General features: G+C 45.0%; 1 protein-coding gene across 2 annotated transcripts in view; it reads right to left on the bottom strand.

Moving 5' to 3' along the window:
- The window catches only part of ANO6 (anoctamin 6), a 128,105-nt gene extending 117,674 nt beyond the window's left edge, over positions 1-10,431 (bottom strand). For both annotated transcript variants that reach the window (XM_024211865.3, XM_024211866.3), the window contains exon 1: positions 10,136-10,431. In XM_024211865.3, coding sequence (XP_024067633.2) covers positions 10,136-10,208 — 73 coding nt within the window. In that variant the 5' untranslated portion in view covers positions 10,209-10,431. The remainder of the gene's footprint in view (positions 1-10,135) is intronic.
- Between the last annotated feature and the right edge of the window lie 9,727 nt (positions 10,432-20,158).

The following is a 20,158-nucleotide window of genomic DNA, read 5'->3' as shown; positions in this document are numbered from 1 at the left end:
GGATCTGTCCTTTTCCAAAACAAGCTATCACACATCACGTAATTGCGTTATCAATGGGTCCTTCCTCAAGTCAATAATCTCTAAAGTAATAGAGCCGCTATGGATTCTGTGGGTAAGCTAACTTCAGTTGTCTTGAAAGTTCTATTTGTTATTTTCCTCCAAAATACTATTGCCTTAAGACGTTCCCACCATAATTCAGGAAGGTCCCCATTCTTCCACATCCACTTATGACTAAAGCTGAGCAAATAATGGGGGTTTTTGATTCAAGAACGAAACCAAAAAATCCAAAAGAAAATCCAGTTTGATTCAAACCAAATCAAATACAGAGTCAACCAAAAAAATTTTTTTTGATTTGGTTGTTTTTCACCCTTTGTGGGTTTTTTAAAATAGGCTAAATTTGAAATAAAAATGCTGGTTTGATTCAAAAACTTGAAACATTTAGTTTCAACTCCCTCTCTCCTCCCAACCAAAACTATTACACAAATTCAATCCAAATTCAGCCAATAGTTTCTGGCTCTGAAAAATGCATTTTTTGATGAAAAACCATTTGTCAATGTAACAGAGTGGCTTGCCTCTTAAAAGGCTGGAGGGTCTGTGGCTAGCCAACTCTGATTACTAATGAGGCACTACTGGGAGAGATCAAGTGATTTCCCTATAAAGAGAAGCAGGAGGAAGTTCAGGAGATGAGAGGCTCCTACAGGAAAGACCCTGACATCTGGAGAGTCCAGTGAGTGGGAGGCTCCTGGGGGAGACTCTGCTTGGCTCAGAAGGCTGAGCTCTAGCTAGGAAGAGCTGGGAAGGCTGGCTGAGAGAACAGAGTGGGGCAGAAGAAGAGCTCCAGTTATGATATAAGATGCTAGAGCTATATATGAACACTAGTGTTCTTGTTTTGTGGTTATTTTGGGACCCTGAGGATTGTTTTGAACTGTTACTGTTATTAAACCAGCCCCAGGCAGGAGTGGAAGCCTAATGCAGTTCTAAAGGGGCTGTGAAGGGGGGAAAACAGAGGCAGGGTGCTGCAGAGTGACCTTTGGGCACAAGAGAGCACTCAGGAGGCAGCGGCTCAGTTACAGTAAAATTTTGCCCAGCTCTATTAATGACTCTTCTTAATGCATTTTATACGAAGTAAGGTACCATTGATAAAGTATTTATAATAATTTTTCTTAATGATTACACAACTAGATGAGTCCTTCCTCCAGCTATTTTCCCAATCATAGAATTTTAGGACTCGAGGGGACCTCAAGAGGTCATCTTGTCCAGTGTCCTGCACTCATGGCAGGACTAAGTGTTATAGACCAACCCTGACAGGTGTTTGTCTAACCTGCTCTTAAAAATCTCCAATGATGGAGATTCCACAACCTCCCTAGGCAATTTATTCCAGTGCTTAACCACCCTGACAGTTGGGAAGTTTTTCCTAATGTCCAATCTAAACCACCCTTGCTGCAACCCAAGCCCATTGCTTCTTGTCCTGGCCTCAGAGGTTAAGAAGAACAATTTTTCTCCCTTCTCCTTGTATCAACATTTTATGTACTTGAAAACTGTTATCATGTCCCCTCTCAGACTACGCTTCTCCTGACTAAACAAACTCAATTTTTTCAATCTTCCCTCACAGCTCATGTTTTCTAGACCTTTAATAATTTTTGTTGCATCTTTCCTGAAATGTGGTGCCCAGAACTGGACACAATACTCCAGGGTGATTTCTTATTTCAGATCCTTTCCCCATTTTTCTGTAAAGGTAGTCTTATATTCTAGATATCTTAGTATCAATTTGCTATACCTGTGTTTCTTAACCTTTTGAGGTTGGTGACCCCTTATTCAAAGTGAAAAACTTTCACAGCCCTTATATTTACTATAAAAGATACTAGAGTATCAATGATAGGCCTGTATTATTTGTGTATGTTTTTGCAAGATGTTGACAGAGACTACTTGACCTTCAGAGGCAAGGGGGTGCAGGGAGTGAGTTTTTCTTTGTTTCAGATTGTACTAAAATTTCCAACACCTCACAACTCCCTTGATTGCCTTTTGTGACCCCTTCTGGTTCATGACTCACTGGTATAGAAACACTATTATACTATGTGGAGATAAGGTCCTTTGAGGTGGCCTTTTTGGAGTTAAGGATTTTATCCTTGTTAACGGTCTTCTGAAAACTGGACTTTCTACATGGGTTTTGATATAATGCCTTAGTTGCAAAATAGCCAATGCTAGTGTATTAATACACAGCATGAGATCTTTGATGTTAATTTCCATAATTGAATCATTATGGAATATTTGGCCAATGGTTGTATAGCTTTTTGTCTCAGACATGATATTGTATTCAACAGACCTGGTTGCCTTTAACTGCCTATTATGGTAAGTTTTCTTTATGAATCAGAGCTGAGAAAAGCTTGGTTATTTTACTTCAGTTCTGTTTTAGCCAATTAGGTGCTTGGGGCAAATAGTGAAACTGGAAACTTTTTTGTGAATAATAATGACAGAAAAAAACTCTACTACCTCTGGCATATTCAGCAGCAAATTCTGAGAGAAATTTTGTCTTAAAAAAACCCCTCGTGGATTGTGTTAAAATAGTTAAACCTTTAAGGAAGCCATTGTGATATACATATTTAATAAAGATCACAGGCACATAAGAAAAGATAAAATAATTGCTGGTAAAGTTATCAAATAACACAAATTAGCTGAATGATAAATGACAGATCAGTTCTAAAGAGTGATCTGGATTGCATGGTAAACTGGACTCATTTGAACAGCATGCAGTTTAATACTGCTGAATGCAAAGTGATACAGTGGAGTCGCATCATAGGCACATTTAACTTATGCGATTTTAACTATACGCACTCAGCAAAACAAAAACAAAAAAGAGAAAAATAACAATTTAAATACTGTACCTGTAGTGCAGGCGATTCCGCCCGCCATTCCATTCAATGAGCGTTTGACTATATGCAATTTTCGCCTTACGCGCTGACTTCAGAACCTAACCCCCGCGTAAGATGCGACTCCCCTGTATACACCAGACCCAATAAAGTAACTTCACTTGCAAGATCAGGGAGTGTATTTTGGAGAGTCAGGACTTAGGGGGTTATGGTGGATAACCAGCTGACCATGAGCTCCGACATGGAGTGTGACATAGCGGCTAAAAGGACAAATGCTATTCTTGGATCTTTAAGGAGATGTTATTTTAAGCATATACAGCATTAGTAAGACCATTACTGGAATGCAGTATTCAGTTTTGGTGTCTGTACTTCTAAAAGGATGTCAACTAATAGGAGAAAGTTCAGAAAAGAGCTACAAGAATGATTTTGAGGTCTGGAACATCTCTCTAAGAGTGGGAAAAACTAAAAAAAACTTGATCTATTGAATTTTTCCAAGAGATAGTTAAGAGGTGACACATCATTGTCTGTAAGTGTACATGAAGAGATTATATTTATAGAGGGCTCTGATCCGGCAGACAGTCAAATAACAGGATTCAATTATTGGAAGCTGAAGCTAGACAAAGTCAGACTGGAAATGTGGTATAAATGTTTAACAATGAGGGTTACAATTGTAGTAATTTATTTAGAGAAATGGTGGATTTTCCATCACTTAAAGTCTTTAAGACTTAAGATATGGGCTAGATGTAGAAGTTGCCTAGTGAAATTCTATGGCATATGTTATTCAGGTGATCGGACTAGATGATTATAATGGTCCCTTTCTGGCCTTAACATCTATGAAGATATGTGAAAGGTCTTTGTATTTCAATTGATTTTTACAGAATACAAATTCTTTAGTGTGCTGATCGGTACCAAGGGTTTAAAGAGGGTGCAGAACTGCCAAAATCCTTCCCACTCTTTCACTTATTTAAGTTGGAGAATCTTAAAGAATCACACTCAACATTTTACTATCTCTCAGTGTTTTCCCAGAGGGCCAACACTCCATGAAACTAGAACTAACCAGCATCTAATTACTGGCATATATATAAGTGACTAATATTAAAACACTACCAAGATCAGACAAGCATTCCAAATCCATCATAGACTCAATGGACAATCTCATCCAAACATTAAATGCATAACATAAAGCCTTGTATTCACTGGGTTAACTATTTCATGGCTACTAACCCCTCCTATCCATCCTAAGGTTTTATTCTGCTGTACCTCTCCATAGTATCTGAGGGCCTTCCATGAGACATAGGCTGGGAATAGTGAGGTCCTTAATGGATTTAATAGAATATACTCTGTTTAAGGAAGGGATTATTTTTTGTTTGGTGATTTTTGAATTTGTTTAGCTTGTTGATGTTCTTTGGTTTTAGTTTTTTGTACATAGAGGGGTGTTGGTGGTGTTAACGTCAGAGAGGGAATGTCATTCTGCTGGAAAGGTGGAAAGTCTTTGTCATTCAGAAAGAAGGTCTTGCAAATTCCTAATGTTTGCCAGACTCTCGATTCCTTTTTGTTTCTTAAATGTTCTGATATCATCCAGAGATTGTAAATTACAATTACTGCAAAGCAGTAGTTATGCTGTAATTACATATGTATATTCCCACTTACATGTATTTTAGAAGATTTGTGGAAAAAATTAAAGACTATTTAAAAAAAATAGTGAGGTAGCATTCATGTGGGGGAGTTCAGGCATGATCACATTCTATTCTATTTTGCTGCTGGGATGCTGTGTAGTAAGTGAAAGTAAAATGGGGACAGAGTAAGATGGTAGAAGGAAGAAGGGAAGAAGAGATGCATGTAAACCAAAGGGTAAGATGTGTAGAAGGATAAGCAGGCAGAGAACATGAGCAATAATTAACAATTTGATGGGTATTACAGGGATGATCATTGTTCTGTGTTTGTACAGCGCCTAGCACAGTGGGGTCCTGGTTGATGACTAGGGCTCCTAGGTGCTATGCTAGTACAATAATAAATAAAAACTGCACTCCAAAATTTCTGAATTCCCACCATATTTGTCTGTGAACGTGCAAGAAATTCCACTTAATACAAATATATTAAAAGAAAGAAACCAACTTCTGTCTGTCTCATATGCTAGAGAGGCAGTGAACATGGAAATGGGGACCAGAAACTCATGAGTTCTAAATCTACCTCTGCCACTTACTATGTGGCACTGGGTGAGGCCCTTCATCTCTCTGTTCCTTAGTTTCCCCATCTGCAGACCAGAGATAATACTTACCCACCTGAGAGATTCTCACATGAAAGATGCTAGATACGTGCAAAATATGTAAATTAAATCTAAAACTAACCTAAGAATTTGTGTTTTTCAGATTAAGTCCCTGTCAACAAGTTTCTCTCAATCTTTTGACAAAGTTAGGAGAAAAACTGCCTGTGGAAACAGCAACAGAACTATTGTTGTCATACTGAATGGTTCCTGCGTTATCTCCAGAGTCTTGCTCTCCCAAATACTGAAAGAGTACCAAAGCTGCAGTATAAAAAGTATTATTAAATATGAAAGCAATTCCTGTAGCTTCAGTGAAAAAAGGATTTTTCTTCTATTTGATTTTTTTTTTTTTTGGTGGTTGTCATTTCTTTGTGCCAGCCAGTCGCTTCATTTAGTATTCCAGCATGAGCCTAGTACAGCAGTAAATAGCAGAGCAGAGCAAGTTGCATATTAACCCTTCTATGCATATGCTCAGCCTAATATGTTTTGGCTGAACAGCAAACCAAATTGCCCTGCTGATCCATCTCCAATTATTCTGCACCAGACTTTCAGCCTGTAGTGCACTTCAAGATGAGGGCTGACTGAGATGTACCTTAATTGATTTTTAGTTAGATTACTAAACAGAGAAACAAACTGAAGAATAACAGAAGTGACAGGAGTGGCGCAGAACAGACAATGGTTTGTACTGTAGGGATTCATATCCCATATGTAAACCACAGAGGGAAAATATCTCCGTATGAAAATAAAATTGAAAATGATGTTGACTTTGTTAAAAGACCAGATGCATTATTAGGTCACTGAGTCCAATACCAGCACCTAGTACAGAGTAGACCAATTTGAAATCTTCCACAACTGTGTGGTTTGCAGTAAACTATAGCAGAAAGTAAGTTATATTTTGGTAGGTCAGGAAATCTCCTGACAATTGACATATTCCTTTGCTGATTGGAGAATTTGGCAGATATATATATGATTTATCTTTCTATAGTATCATTCAGGCCCAAGTACTGGAGTGCAGTACAGAACATCATAGTGTGTACACAATATTTTGTGTAAGTAAACTATTTAGAAAACAATTTATTGTGCTCTAAATTTACTTACTTAAGTAGAGTATTGTGAGATTTTGAATAGCAAGAGAAGAAGAATTAGAATGGGTGGGAAATGGGAAGCTCTGAGTAGTATGAGAAAATAATTAGTGCACCCTCTGGGGAGAACAGAATTAAAAGCGAAGGTACTGAGGTGAGGAATCACAATAATTATTCTTCTGTATTTGTACTGCAGTAGCACCCGGATGGTCAGTTATGAGAGGAGCTCCACTATGCTGGATGCTGAACAAAACATAAGAAGTTAGGATCTACAGGGGATCTTGAAGACGAGGAGAGAAATGTGCTGGATTCAAAAATGGGCAGGAAGCTGCTGAAGATTTGTGATGAACTTAAGAGGCAACGCCATTAAGGACGAATGGGAAGACCTGTTCAGGATGGGGTAGGGAGAACTAGGAAAAGTTTAAGACAAACAACAGGGTCAAATATGAAATCTTTTTTTTTTTTTTTTAAAAGAAGAGGTATAGTACCTGGCAGGCATGAGCAGAAAAAGATACGGATTGGTTCACCTTTAGTTAACATCACATGAACAATGCAAAGTAGCATCCTGCAAAAGATGTTTCAGTGGTTACAGCAGCACATTTTCAAGACCAGATAGATGAGAGGCTAGTGTTCAGGTTTAAATAATGCACCTAGGTTCTTGAAGAGGGGGCAAGTGTTTGATTTCAGTTGGCAGGAGATGAGATGTTGGAGTTCTGGCCAATAATGCTTACCTTATTGATTGGATATCAATTTTGGCTAGGACGAGCCTAAGGTTGTTATGGCAGATTTGGGAGGCAAGCAGACAGGCTGAACAGTGAATTGAGTATATCTGCAGAGAAAGAATACCCAAACTAAAATTCAGAAAAGAGATCAGTAGGGAGGAGAGAGAGGGGCTAATGAGTGACTAGTAAAAGGCACTGTCATGAAGAAGACCTATTTATTCCCAATCACACACAAGTACACCTAGAATAGAGCAAAAAGAAGAAAACAAACTGCCTGAGACTGCAGCAAACTATCCCATGCAAGTGACAAGGACGCTGTGCTGAATGGCTCTTCCATCTGTGAAAATTGCCTTTAACGTTAATTCCTCTAGGGAGAACACTGAGGAATTTAGGAAATCCCCACACATATATACAAACCAATTTAGATGCAATATGTGGTCTGGCACTAGCAAAAGAACACAACATTTTTCAGAGCTGTCCATAGTAAATCATTTAAGGTGGTTTCTAGAGAAAAAATTGTTTTGGGAATTTTAGCTTCTGCCTCTAAAATATAGAGATGTCCATGCACTGGAAAAATATCCTTCCAACTTGCTAAAAGCCCAACCAGAGGGCTAGACCATGCAGTCCTTACTCAGCCAAAACTCCCACTGACTCAATGGGAGTATTGCATGACTACAAATTTCAAGAGAAGGCCCGTTTAATACTAATATAGAGCAGGTGCTGCTTTTTTGGTAAACGCACGTGCACACTTGCGTGATAAGGCTAGAGGCAAACATGTGAACTGCTAACTTCTCTGACTAGCAGTTATATTTCATGGTAAACATCCTCTCCATAGGTAGCTCTACAGTTACTGTAAAAAACCTCAGACATGTTACCTGAATATTCAGGTATTAACAGAACATGCACTTCACAAGGCTGAATAACAGTTCCAACAGAACTCTGTGATGGAATTTCTCTGTGTAACAATTTAGGAGATCACCCCTGCCCACTTTGTAGTTAAATTTCCAAAATATCCTTGTTGTTCCAAACTGGTGTATCCTGCAAGTACATAACCCATGCTAGCTGGCTTTAGGAGCTGAACCCAGCCCAGATCCAGAGCTGATATACAACCTTGAACAGAAAACAATTGAGTTCTCCTCTGAGGGACAGGATGGAAAGGAAAAGTCATGAAGTGATTATAAACTTTCCAAGTGGAAAACTAGTTTTGCATTCTTCCCTTTAGTATTATGCAAATACTCCCTAAGGGCCTGATTCAACGTCCATTGAAATCAGTGGAAAAATTCCCACTGATTTCAATGAACTTTGGACAAGGGCCAAAATCTGTGCAGTTTTGTACTGAACACATAATAAACCCCAGGAAGCTAGTGACGTGCTTTAGTTTTAGCGGCACTTCACAAGAGTTAGTGTTTACAGACAACTGTGACATCACGAGTATCAAACAGTGCTCGTGCCTTCATTTTTGCTGTTTTCTACAAATACAGAATTTCAATCCCAGTGTTTTGAAAATATCAACATTGTGTAATTGACATTAGAACTACTCATTAGCTTTTGAATATTAGTAAACAGGAATCCTATTTATTTGTTAAAACTTAACATATGGAAATCTACTCACTCTCCCTTTGATGAATCCAGGCCAATATCTGATATCCAATCTCTTCCACTGGCATGTACCACTGACAAAGATAACATGTCAACTGGCTGCATTTCTTGCTTATTTTTTTTTTATCAATTTATGTAGAAACAAAAGGCTTCTGGATGCCATAGCTATTATCATCCAAAAACATAGGATCAGATCCTCAGCTGGTGTAAATCAATGTATCACCATGGAAACGAATGGAACCACATCAGTTTACACCAGCAGAAGATCTAGTCCATTATGTCTATAATCTGGAAGGGAGATACGTTGACAGAATTCACTCCAACATTAAATACAGAAGTAATAGCTCTGGCGAGTTGCTGTTGGTACAGAAACTAGTATATAATCCTAACGGACATAACATTCTCCAGTCATTTTACTATCGGTAGTATAAATGTTCCAGTGAAAAGTCATTCTCTGTTGGGCCAGTCTTCTCCCTGCTTTGTTCATTGCTTCTTCCCCATCCTCGCTCTCCCACATCTTGTTCAGCTGACAAATTAAGGCACTTAAGCCTGGCAAGGCGAATGAGCAATCTGCTTTCTCAGGACAGGTATGCCAATAGCATGGGCCAGATCAGCTTCAGGGGATCTTGTGTGTGGTGGAAACTGAATTATTTTCATTATCCAAAGGTACTGGGCCAATCTCACCTCCACCTTCCTCCAAAACAGGCTCTGTCTATGATCTGGGATCCTAGCTACATCCTCATGGTTACTGCAAAGTGCTTCCTCTGTGCCATCAAACGGTTCCTTTTTCTCTTCAAAAACAGGCCAGTTTATGGGTAAAGTTTTCTATATATTTATGCACACTTAAATAGCTCAATATTGTCTTTCACATGAAAGGAGGAAAGATTATTTTCAGGCTAACTGTGGCAGACAACCCATTTCTACATGCATCACTTGTGCTGACAAATTTGTGTTTTCTGTGTCACCATTATCTGGAGAAGTCCCAGACCTTGCACTTGAAACTTGCAGAACAAAAGTAGATCATAAACCTAAACACTGCATTTCCTACGTAAGTCAGGTATCACTCTGTCTCTCACCCCCATTCACACAATCACTGCACGGGCAGCTTCATTCATTCCAGTAAAATCTCAGGCCAGCATTTTCAAACGTGGGCATCTAAATGTAAGCACCTCAGCTCCATCCTCAGGCATCTCTTTGGCCTCAGCTCTTCACACAGTTCAGAGCAAAAACGAGCCGTCAAGGAGTTTAGCTTTCAACATGAGCTGAAAGAGCACGCTGGGAGAGAAACTTTCCCAGGTATGCAGCAGGGCTGGCAAACAGAGAGTTTCAATACGTGAAAGCAAAAAAACCCACGTGCGATTGAAGCCCACCCACAGTACAATCCTCGCCCCTCCTCTTCCTCCCCAGGAGGAGACTCGAAACCACTCTCTTAAAATTAATCGCAAGTAAGGGGCGCTTCCTCGGTGTGGGGTCAGGACTATCACCCTCTCCAACACGACCCCCTCCACGTGTCTGTACTTAGCTCCAGGACTCCCCCTTCTATTTCTAGGGTGCCGTCTATTCATCTCGCTCCCAGCCAGCCGTGATCAAACTCTTACTTACCAACCTCCCCATCCTCTTCTTCTTCCTCCTCCTCCTCCACTTCCAGCAGCACGTCCTGGTTCTCCGCTGTCATCCTCCCGAAAGTTTTGCCCCCCCTTTGTACCGACTCGGCCTCGCACACAAGTTCGGTCCTTTCCCTGGAGCAGGGTCTCGCGCGAAGCCTTCCTAGCAGGACCGAAAGCCGAGCCCAGCTCCGCTCGCTAAGTCCCAGCCGCGCAGCAGCGAGCTCTGGCTGGGCGGGGCAGGAAAAGGGAGGACGCCTGGGGAGGCTAGATTCGTACAGAGCCAAGGGCGGGCAGGGCTGCAACCTCCACCCTCCTAGCGAGCGTTACTCAAGGGGGGAGAGTCTCTCGTTGCCTGAGAGACAGGACAGCAGAAGGGGAAGCAGTGACTAGCCAATCCTCCCCTTTCTGTGCAACGCCCGGACAGCCAGAGTCTGACACCTTCTCCCTCCCCACCTCTGCCAAAGCAGGGACACCTCCCAGCTTCCAGAGCCCGAGCACTGACTCTGACTGCCGCAGGGCACGTGGTTTCACTTTCTAGCAGCCCAGGGTTATCCCACTGCTGGCTGAGGGGCAAGGGAAGGTCTCCCACTGAAACTCTGGTGGGCCCATTGCCACACTGAGTCCTGCCCTTTCCTGTGTTCTGAGCCCAGACACGGGCAGAAGAGGAGTTAACCAATGCCCGTACAGCATCAGCCCCAGACAGCATCAGCCAGTTCTTCCTTCCTGGGTTGGATGTTTACGGAGTTGTTTTCAAAGTGGTAGCCAGGGCAACGGCCACGGTGTCTTTAAATTTTAAGGCCCTGCTTTGAAAAAGTAAGAGTAAAGGTGGCCAATTTCTAACTACACCTCTACCCCGATATAACACGGGTTCACATACAACGTGGTAAAGTTCTGACACGCTGCTATGAGCAGCAAGTTAAGGGTGCCGGGCCGGGGCCGAGGGGTTGGATAAGGGGCAGAGGGTCTCAGGGGCGGTCAGGAGCTCCTCCCCCTCCCCAGGGTCTAGGAGGCAGGAGCTGTGGGGGAAATTTTGGGGGCCCTGCAGTCCCAGAGTCGCCTGGGGGACTAGCAGGGGCCCGGGAGCAGCCTGCTCCGCTTCCCTTGCCCTGGCCACAGCCGTGTCGCTCAGGGGAGAGGGCTTGGGGTAAGGGATCCCCCCGCACTCACTGGCAGCGGCAGAAGCGGAGGGGAGGGATAGCTCAGTGGTTTGAGCATTGGCCTGCTAAACCCAGGGTTGTGAGATCAATCCTTGAGGGGGCCACTTAGGGATCTGGGGCAAAATCAGTACTTGGTCCTGCTAGTGAAGGCAGGGGGCTAGACTCGATGACCTTTCAAGGTCCCTTCCAGTTCTAGGCGATAGGATATCTCCATGCCCCAGCCTGCTCCATTCTGCCAGCTGCGTCGCTCCGCTTCCCGCGGCAGGTGAGTGCGGGGAGCGTCCTTTCCTTAACCTCCACGCACTCACCGGCGGTGGGAAGCGGAGCACTGTGGCTGGGAGGTGGTGGAATAGAGCGGGCTGGGGCCATGTTGCTCTGCTTCCTGCCGCTGCTGGTGAGTGCCTGTCGGGGGTGTGTGTGAATAGGTGTTGGAGGGGACAGGAAGCAGGGGGGTTGGGTGGGGTCATGGGGGTGATTAGGGACAGGGGTCTCTGGAGGGGGTGGTCAAGGAACGGGGGGCCAAAGCAAGTTTGATATAATGCAGTCTCACCTATAATATGGTGAGATTTTTTGTCTCCCAAGGACCACATTATATCGGGGTAGAGGTGTAGCAAATTGCAACCCACATAGCCATAAAACAAAAGTGTGTGTAACAAACATGGCCACATACATGCCAACCCTTCAACCATTGCCACTGTACTGAAGACTGTGGATTTTATATACTGTGGCCTATGCTGAAATTGGTCAGATTCCCATTAGGTATGAGTATTCCTTATTTCTATGGGAGTAGCATACAGAGGTCCAAGTCAGAATCCGGGTCCTGTTAGCTAGGCGCTATATCACTGAAGACAAGGTTCCCACCCCAAAGAAAGATTATGGGGCTTGTCTTCACTGCACTGTTAGCTCAAGCCATAACTGAAGTTTTGCTCCTAACCCAACTCCTGTCCACACATACAAATCTCTGGCTTGAGTAGTGCTTTAAACTTGAGCTAACTGGCCACCATGTCAGGGTATGAGTGCTGAAGCTCCAGTGCCACTGATGCCAAAGCTAGTAAATGCTGCGGGGGTGCAAAAGATCAAGTTACAGCAGCTCATCTGCTAATCCAGTCACTCTGGGTATGGCTGCTTTGAAGTGTGGTCACTCTAAGGGCTTGACTACACAGAGACAGTACCTGGCAAGTGAGGGTGTGAATCTACAGCACACTAGTTTGCCACGTTGACCCTGCTACCGGACACTAATAGTTCTGCAGTACACCTACTCTTAGTGTGGTAGCGCTATTAACAGCCAGTTAGTGCATGGCAAGCTAGTCTACTGTGGCTTCATACCCTGGCTAGTTGTGCACTAAGGGTATGTCTAAACTGCAGTTAGACATCTGCAGCTGGCCTGTGCGAGCTGACTCACGCTTGGGCTGCAGGGCTGTTTAATTGCCCTATACACTCTCTAGGAGTGGACCTTGGTAAGTTTTCCTCATGGATAGTTCCTTCAGGATAGTTTGCGCACATTAGTTACCCAGAGGTAAAAAATACAGCCATTTAGCAGTGAAGACTAGGCCTCACACTTCTCTGAGGCTTGTCCACACTACAAAGTTTTGCCAGCACAGCTGTGTTGGCTAGGAGTGTGAAAAAATCACACCCGAAGCCAACATAGCTATGCTGCCAAAAGCCCTAGTGCAGGGTTTCTCAACCCGCGGGTCAGGACCCAAAATTGGGTCACCAGAATGTTTCAAAGGGTCATGTGGCAGCTTCTATGGCTCCTGCCCCAGGGCGCTGGCTGGGCTGCCGGCTCAGCCCAGCAGACACAGGCTCCAGGCACTGCAACCTCTGGGGCCCCAGCAGGGCCAGCTCCAGGCACCAGCCTGGCAAGCAGGTGCTTGGGGCAGCCGCTCCGGAGAGGGGCGGCACGTCCAGCTATTTGGCGGCAATTCAGCGGACGGTCCCTCACTCCTGCTCGGAGCAAAGGACCTCCTGCCGAATTGCTGCCGCAGATCGCGATCGCGGCTTTTTTTTTTTTTTTTGGCTGCTTGGGGCAGCCAAAACCTTGGAGCCGGCCCTGGGTACCAGTGCCACTCCGGTTTGGCCACACTGTCATGATGAGGAGAGCCCGGGTAGGCCAAATCTGAGTGAGTGTCACTGCAACCCCATGAGTAGGGCCGTACCAAATTCACGGTCCATTTTGGTTAATTTCACAGTTAAAGGATTTTAAAAATCATAAATTTCATGATTTCAGCTATTTAAATCTCAAATGTCATGGTGTTGTAATTGTAGGGATTTTGACCAAAAAGGAGTTGTGGGTGGGATGGAGGGGGGAGGGGAGGGGAGGTGTCACAAGGTTATTGTGTGGGTGGGGGTGGGTTGCGATACTGCTACTCTTACTTCTGCTCTGCTGCTGGCAGCAGTGCTGCCTTCAGAGCTGGGCAGCTGGAAAGCGGTGGCTGCTGGCTGGGAGCCCAGCTCCGAAGCCAGAGCCGCACTGCCAGGTTTACAATGGTGCCAGTGCCAGGTTTACAATGGCGCCATGGAGCCAGGCCCATGCTCAGAAGGGGCCCTGTCCTACTCCACTTACACTGCGCCCCGAGACCCCACTCCTCCCCCTGCCCACCACTTGCTCCTCTCGGCCTGCCTGCCAGCTGGCCAAGGGCTCCTCTATGCCCCTGGCCCCACCCCCCTGCTCCTCTCTGCCCCCTGGCAGGACCCCAATGCACCTCTGGCTCCAGGCCTGTGGGGCCCCGTCTGTCTCCCCAGAGCTGAGCCGCCTGGGACTGGTGCAGAAGCCTAGCCAGTCTCAGCCTGGGGCGAGGGAACACAGTGGGGGTGGAGGGGCTTGGCTGGGCCCCTCCAGGCAAGTGCATCCTAACCAGCTGGGGCAGGCCTTAGCCTGGCTGATCGCACCACTCCTGAAAGGACAGAGCGATTCCCGGCCCTGGGACCAGCCCTGGCTGCGCTGCCGGCTCAGCCCGACAGACACAGTCACCTCCCAGCAGGGCCGGAGAGTGCAGCCGGGAGGCAGGGCTTGGGGGAGTGGGTCTCTGGGGAGTTTGGGGGGGTGCTGGGCTGTGAGGGGGCGGGGAAGATGTGTGTGTTGGGGCAATAGGGATTGGAGGTTCTGTGCGGGGTGCTGGGCAGTTGTGGTGGGGCTGTGGGCAGGGGAGTGCTGGGCAGTGGTGGTGTTGTGCAGGGCGCTGTGCATTTCTTGCGGCGGTTGGGGGGGGCCGCTGGGCATAGTGGGTCCAGGGGGGCTCTGATCATAGGGAGTCAGGGGGGTGTTGGGTGGGGGGCTATGTGGCGTGGCATAGGCCCGCCCCCCACCGAGGAGAAGGGGCATGCTGGCATCACAAGGCCACTGTGTATCTGGCAACTTCGTAAATAGTGCCCTCGCACTGGGCTGGGCCGAGTGGAGCCGCCCCTGCCATGCCAGGCCCCTGGCTGGCCCCCCCATGCCATGCTCCATTGCCTCAATGGGGGCCCACAAATATGTTTGGCTCCAGGCCCACAAAAGGTTAATCCGGCCCTGCAGAGCCGCCGCCAGCAGCAGCACAGAAGTAAGCATGGCATGGTATGGTATTGCCACAGTTACTTCTGTGCTGCTGCTGGTGGGGTGCTGCCTTCAGAGCTCAGTGCCTGGCCAACAGCCACTGCTCTCCAGCCACCCAGCTCTGAAGGCAGTGCAGAAGTAAGGGTGACAATAACCTTGCAACCCCCCTGCAACTCCCTTTTGGGTCAGGACCCCCAATTTAAGAAACACTGGTCTGCCCTGTGAAATCTATATAGTATAGGGTAAAAGCACACAAAAGACCAGATTTCACAGGGGGAGACCAGATTTCATGATCCGTGACGCATTTTTCATGGCTGTAAATTTGGTAGGGCCCTACCCATGAGCCAGGTCACAACTCCACTCACACAAATTTGGTCGTCAGGGGAAACCCGAGCGGCACTGTAACCACGGAGGTTGCAATTCTGAGTGGAGAGCCAAGCCCAGCCAGCCCCACAGCACAGGAGCCGCCTCTGTGGGTTGCATGAGGGGCAGGACCGAACTGGAACCACCCTAGGGCAGGGCTGTGACCAGGGCAGGGCAAGCAGGGCAGCTGCCTAGAGCACAAAAGCCGCATGGGTGGCTCGGGTCGGTGACACCAGGCAGCTTGGGTCAGCTCCGGGTGGCAAGCAGTGGGGCCAGCCTCAGGCGGCAGTGGTGGGGCTCATGGAGGGAGTACTACCTCCACCCCCGACTCACCTCAGTGGGCCACCCAGTCTGCCTGGGTTGGGAGAGGGGGGCGCAACCAAAAAATCTGGAAGGGCACATGACCCCATGTGCACCCCCTCACACACACACACACACACACACACACACACACACGTTGTCTTTGTTAGGGGGCACAAATATGCTTGCTCACCCCGGACACTAAAATGCCTAATTATGGCTCTGTCCCAGGGCCTCCACCCCCAGACTATTTACTGGGTCACGACAGGCCATAAACATTTACAAATGGGTCCTGAGCCCAAAAAGGTTGAGAACCACTGCCCTAGTGTATACACAGTTATACCAGGGAAAGGGTCCTTTTGCCAATATAGCTTATGTTGTTTGAGAAGGTGGTTTAACTATACCAGCAAAATACTGTAACTCCTTTTATCCATATAACCTGCATCACCACTAGGCGGCGATAGCAGCATAGCTATTGATGTAGCTATGCTGGCAAAGCACTTGTAGTGTAGCTAAGCCCTCCTACATGGAGTAACTTGAGTGTACTAACCCGAGTTAACGGTTGCAATGAAGACAAGCCCTGTATAGAAGTAACATGTTTCTTTAGCTCTTGGAACATTATCTCCTTGTAACTTGTAAGCTGCCTGCTGCAGTCAGACTTGCTAAACCCAAACTAACTTGGGGAAGGATGCTCCCTTGGTTAGATGAATTTGAAGGCAGTTTAAAGCTGGGACCCCTGCAATGTAAAAATCATACATTGTAAACAAACACTTATTTATTTTCCTAATAGTATCTTAGATTATTAAAAGGGAAATGAGTATAAAAATCAATTTACTTGGCACTATGACTGTTCACTTTTTGCATTTCCACTTGTACATTTCGTTTTTGCTTGTAGCCACTTTCATACCATTAGTGCTGCTGTGATTAGATTTCAAGCTCTGCAAGGAACTTTCATTTGCTTAAACCCAACTGTTTCATTATGGTCTTAGGTTTGTAAAAGCTGTTTTGTTTTGTTTTTTAACAAAATCGCGTTATGGGCCAAATTTAAGTTGATAGTGTCCTTTTAAAAGTATTGTAACAAGTTCATAGCCACCTTAAATTCCACGGTTGTCACAGATCTGTATACTACTGCGACTCATATCTTCATGCCAACAGCAGAGAGAGATATCAGATTTTCTTATTCCAAAAGCAAAAGCCCTAAACACTAGAGCTAAAGGAGAATCTCAGTTTGAGGTTTGCAGTATAGGGTCTATGACACAGTCAGTTCTAATTCTCTTCACTATAGTGCAGTGCTACAAATACATACTAGCAAGTTCATTGCAGTATCTCACTCTTGAGATAAACATTTTTGTGTGTGTGTGTTTGACTGAGCCATTGAAAATCTCACTAATTTTTCTAAAATTTCAATTATTTATATTGTCTCAGCTGGCAAGCCCTGATCTGTTTTTTATTTAAAAACAAACAAATAGACTAATTTGGGGGGCTAATATAATGATGTAAGGGCAGAAGTGGTACAAAAACTAAATATTCTTAGCAGGAGCTATTGCAAAGATTTTAAAAACTGACTAATGATTTTGGGTGCCTCCATTTTTGTTGAACATCCAATCTTTTGAAAATCAGGTGAGGTGCCTTTAAGTTGTCTCAGATTGGGCATCCAAAAATGGAGGCATGCAAAATCGCTACACACTGAAAATGCTGGCCCTATGTATGTAAGGAAGGCCAGCAGGTGTAAAAAAGGAAACCCTTGCAAGAGAGGTGTTGTATTAGTTTAGATGGAATAAATGGGTTGAAGGTGTTAATATTACCCAGTCCCAGCAATATTAAACAGAATTAAGCAAGATTCAAGGTTTGATACACAGAGCCCTCAGTCTGCTTAGTTCCATGACAAACACAGCATTACAAATCCTTTCAATCTGTTATTAAAGATGAAGAAAACAAGTAAAAACAGTTACTTTACATTTCAAATGCTTTATTAAATAAGGCTTTCATTTTAACAACATTTTTTATTCCCATTCCTAGCTGGAGAGAGTTGGGAGGAAGTCTGGTGTTTCAAGAGCCCTTGGATCTGGTAGTTTGAAATTTAATTCACAGTCAGTGTAGTAGCAGCACTGAATTAAGGGGGTATTCTGTCAACAGGGGTGGGGAGGTTACCCCAAATGTTATTTCAGTAAAAGTCTGTTTTAGCAACTTAACCTTCAACAATTTAAAACAAACTTCATTTTTTTACGACTTTTGCTTTTTTCTTAAAAAGATCTTTTAATTAAACCTTCAGAATTATTACCAATCACAGAAACTATAAACCTCATTATAAAAGAAAAAAAAAATGAAACAAAGCATTTGTTAAAAGATTTCAAAAATTAGTAACTTTAAAACAATTGTTAACCCTATTTTTTTAAGGCAAAACATTAACCGTTTGTTTTGCATGCTTATTTCAACAAGCTCAAGACATGTAAGAATTTTAAAACAAACCTTGTGTAACCCTTCTGCCCATCTAAGTTGGCAGCAACAAGGGCCGGGTTCTGTATCTAGGGGTTCCGTTTCAATAACACTGAATAACGCTCGAGCCCCCACCCAGTGACCTGGGACAATTACATACCACCCCCCTGGGTACCTCTAAGAGGCAATACTTCCCCTCTCGCAAGCACGGAGTCTGAGTGTAGCAGAAAATGTTTAATAACATGAGGTAAACGACATCAGCATAAAATTGGAAAAACACCACGAACAGGATTCATAACACAAACCATGAGCCAAACCCACCCCAGCAAATGGGGCTGTGTCCTTTCCCTTTGGTTCTTGAATCCAGCAACCCAAAAATCACCCAGAGTCCCCAAAGTCCAACACCCCCAAAGTCTCTTGGGTCCAGCAACCCCCAAAGTCCCAAAAGTCCAACAACCCCCAAAGTCTCTGTCCCTGGTCAGTGCAGCCCCAGAGTAAAAAAGGGGGGGGGCACGCAGGGTGTTAAGGGGCACCTTACGTGATCCAAGGCTGGCCGTCTGTTTCTCCGTGGGGGTTCCGCCGCAGCCTTTACCACGAGCCAGTCCACTTTCCTGCCATCCCACGAACTGCTCCGCTCTACAAGCTGCTCCGCTCCGCTCACCGACCTGTGAGCCGTTCCAGCCGTCCCCGCAAACAGCTCCGCTCGCCGTTCCTTGGGCCACTCCAACCGGCCCCACAAGGCTCCACGCCGCTCACTGCTCCTCCAGTCATCCCCACAAATTGCTCCACCAGCTGCTGAGCAATATAGCTTCAGGCTCCCCCACTAGTTAACACAGCACTCAGTGATCTCAGCTCTTAATAACATCAGCTCTTTTGTGATTTCAGCTCTTAGTGATTTCAGCTCATAGTATAGTAGGGGAGCCCCAGTGCTGGTGCACCATTGGCCCAAAGTGAATTCAGCTCAGCAGCCTGTAACTAGACTCCTAAGGGAATCAAAGTTAGCTCTGACATTCAACAGTGGAGAGAGGAGGTGGTGCAGTTGGTGTTTCAAACCCTCAGAGGAGGCCCATACCATCAGGTACAAATACCTGTCCCCATCCTCTCTCAATTCACTGGGTTTTGTAACCCATGCCCCTTGTCAAGCAAGTGCTACTTAGGTAATGGTGAAGGACTCACTCAGTCCTTCTGTCATACAACAGTTCCACTGGCCTTGATTCACAGAATCAGGGTAACAAAACTTTATTCTTCCTGCCCCAATAATAGAGAAACTGGGGATCCCACACCAGCCAAAGTAACCACTTTCAGTTGCTGTGTTTCATGCCAGGCGAGTGGGTGTGCCTATGCAAACAAGATCAGCCCCTGGAGTTCTTTTCCACACTCGCCATAATTCACCACCAGATGTCAGGGTAGAGCTCATCCTGACTCTGCTTACACTTGTTTTAAAATTCTAACTTTGAAAACAATTGCTTGTTTGCCAACCTGCGGGATTCTGAGTATAATTAACCCTTTAGGCCCCATGTTGGGCTGCCAAAAATGTATTAATTTAGACAGAATAAATGGGCCAAAGATGTTAACATAACCCAGTCACCGTCTGACATTAAACAGTGTTAAACAAGGTTCAGGGTTTACAGGTATACACAAGACCTCAGCTTGCTTAGTATCATGGCAAAAACACCATTAAAAATCCTATTACCTTTTATTAAAGATATAGAAAAGGAAAAACAGTTAAAGCATTTGAAATGTAGAGTATTAAGTAAGGCTTTCATTTTAACTACATTTTTTGTTTCCTTTCCCTTTAGCTGGAGAAAGTTTTAGAAGGAAACCCCCTCCCCTCCTCCCCCCGCTTGTTTGGCAGTCTCCTTGATAGAATCAAAGATGGTACAAAGAACTGTCCTTTTGGGGAATAGGGAAAAATTAGTTGAAATGGGCTGGAGCTGTCATTGCGGCTGTTATGTCCAATCCAGTTAAATCTCCAGTGGTGTCTAGCACTGGTAGGGATGATGATTCATCTGGATCCCTCTCTCTGACCTGATCTGGTTAGGACATCCCTCAGGATAAGGAGGAAGAAGGCCCGAGGTCCCAGAAGATGATTGGAGATAGCAGCCGTGATAGTGAAGTTTGCTCCAGTAGCCTCCATCTGTTTCCCCCCTCCCCTTTCTTTAAGAATCCTGTGACAGGGTAAACCAGGCCCTTTGAGGCCCCCTGCTGGAGGTTTCATGGTCCTACCTCA

This window comes from Terrapene carolina, unplaced genomic scaffold, assembly GCF_002925995.2.
Source record: "Terrapene carolina triunguis isolate 2854851 unplaced genomic scaffold, T_m_triunguis-2.0 Scaffold68, whole genome shotgun sequence".
Lineage (NCBI taxonomy): Eukaryota > Metazoa > Chordata > Testudines > Emydidae > Terrapene > Terrapene triunguis.
This window is presented reverse-complemented; position numbering and strand designations above follow the sequence as displayed.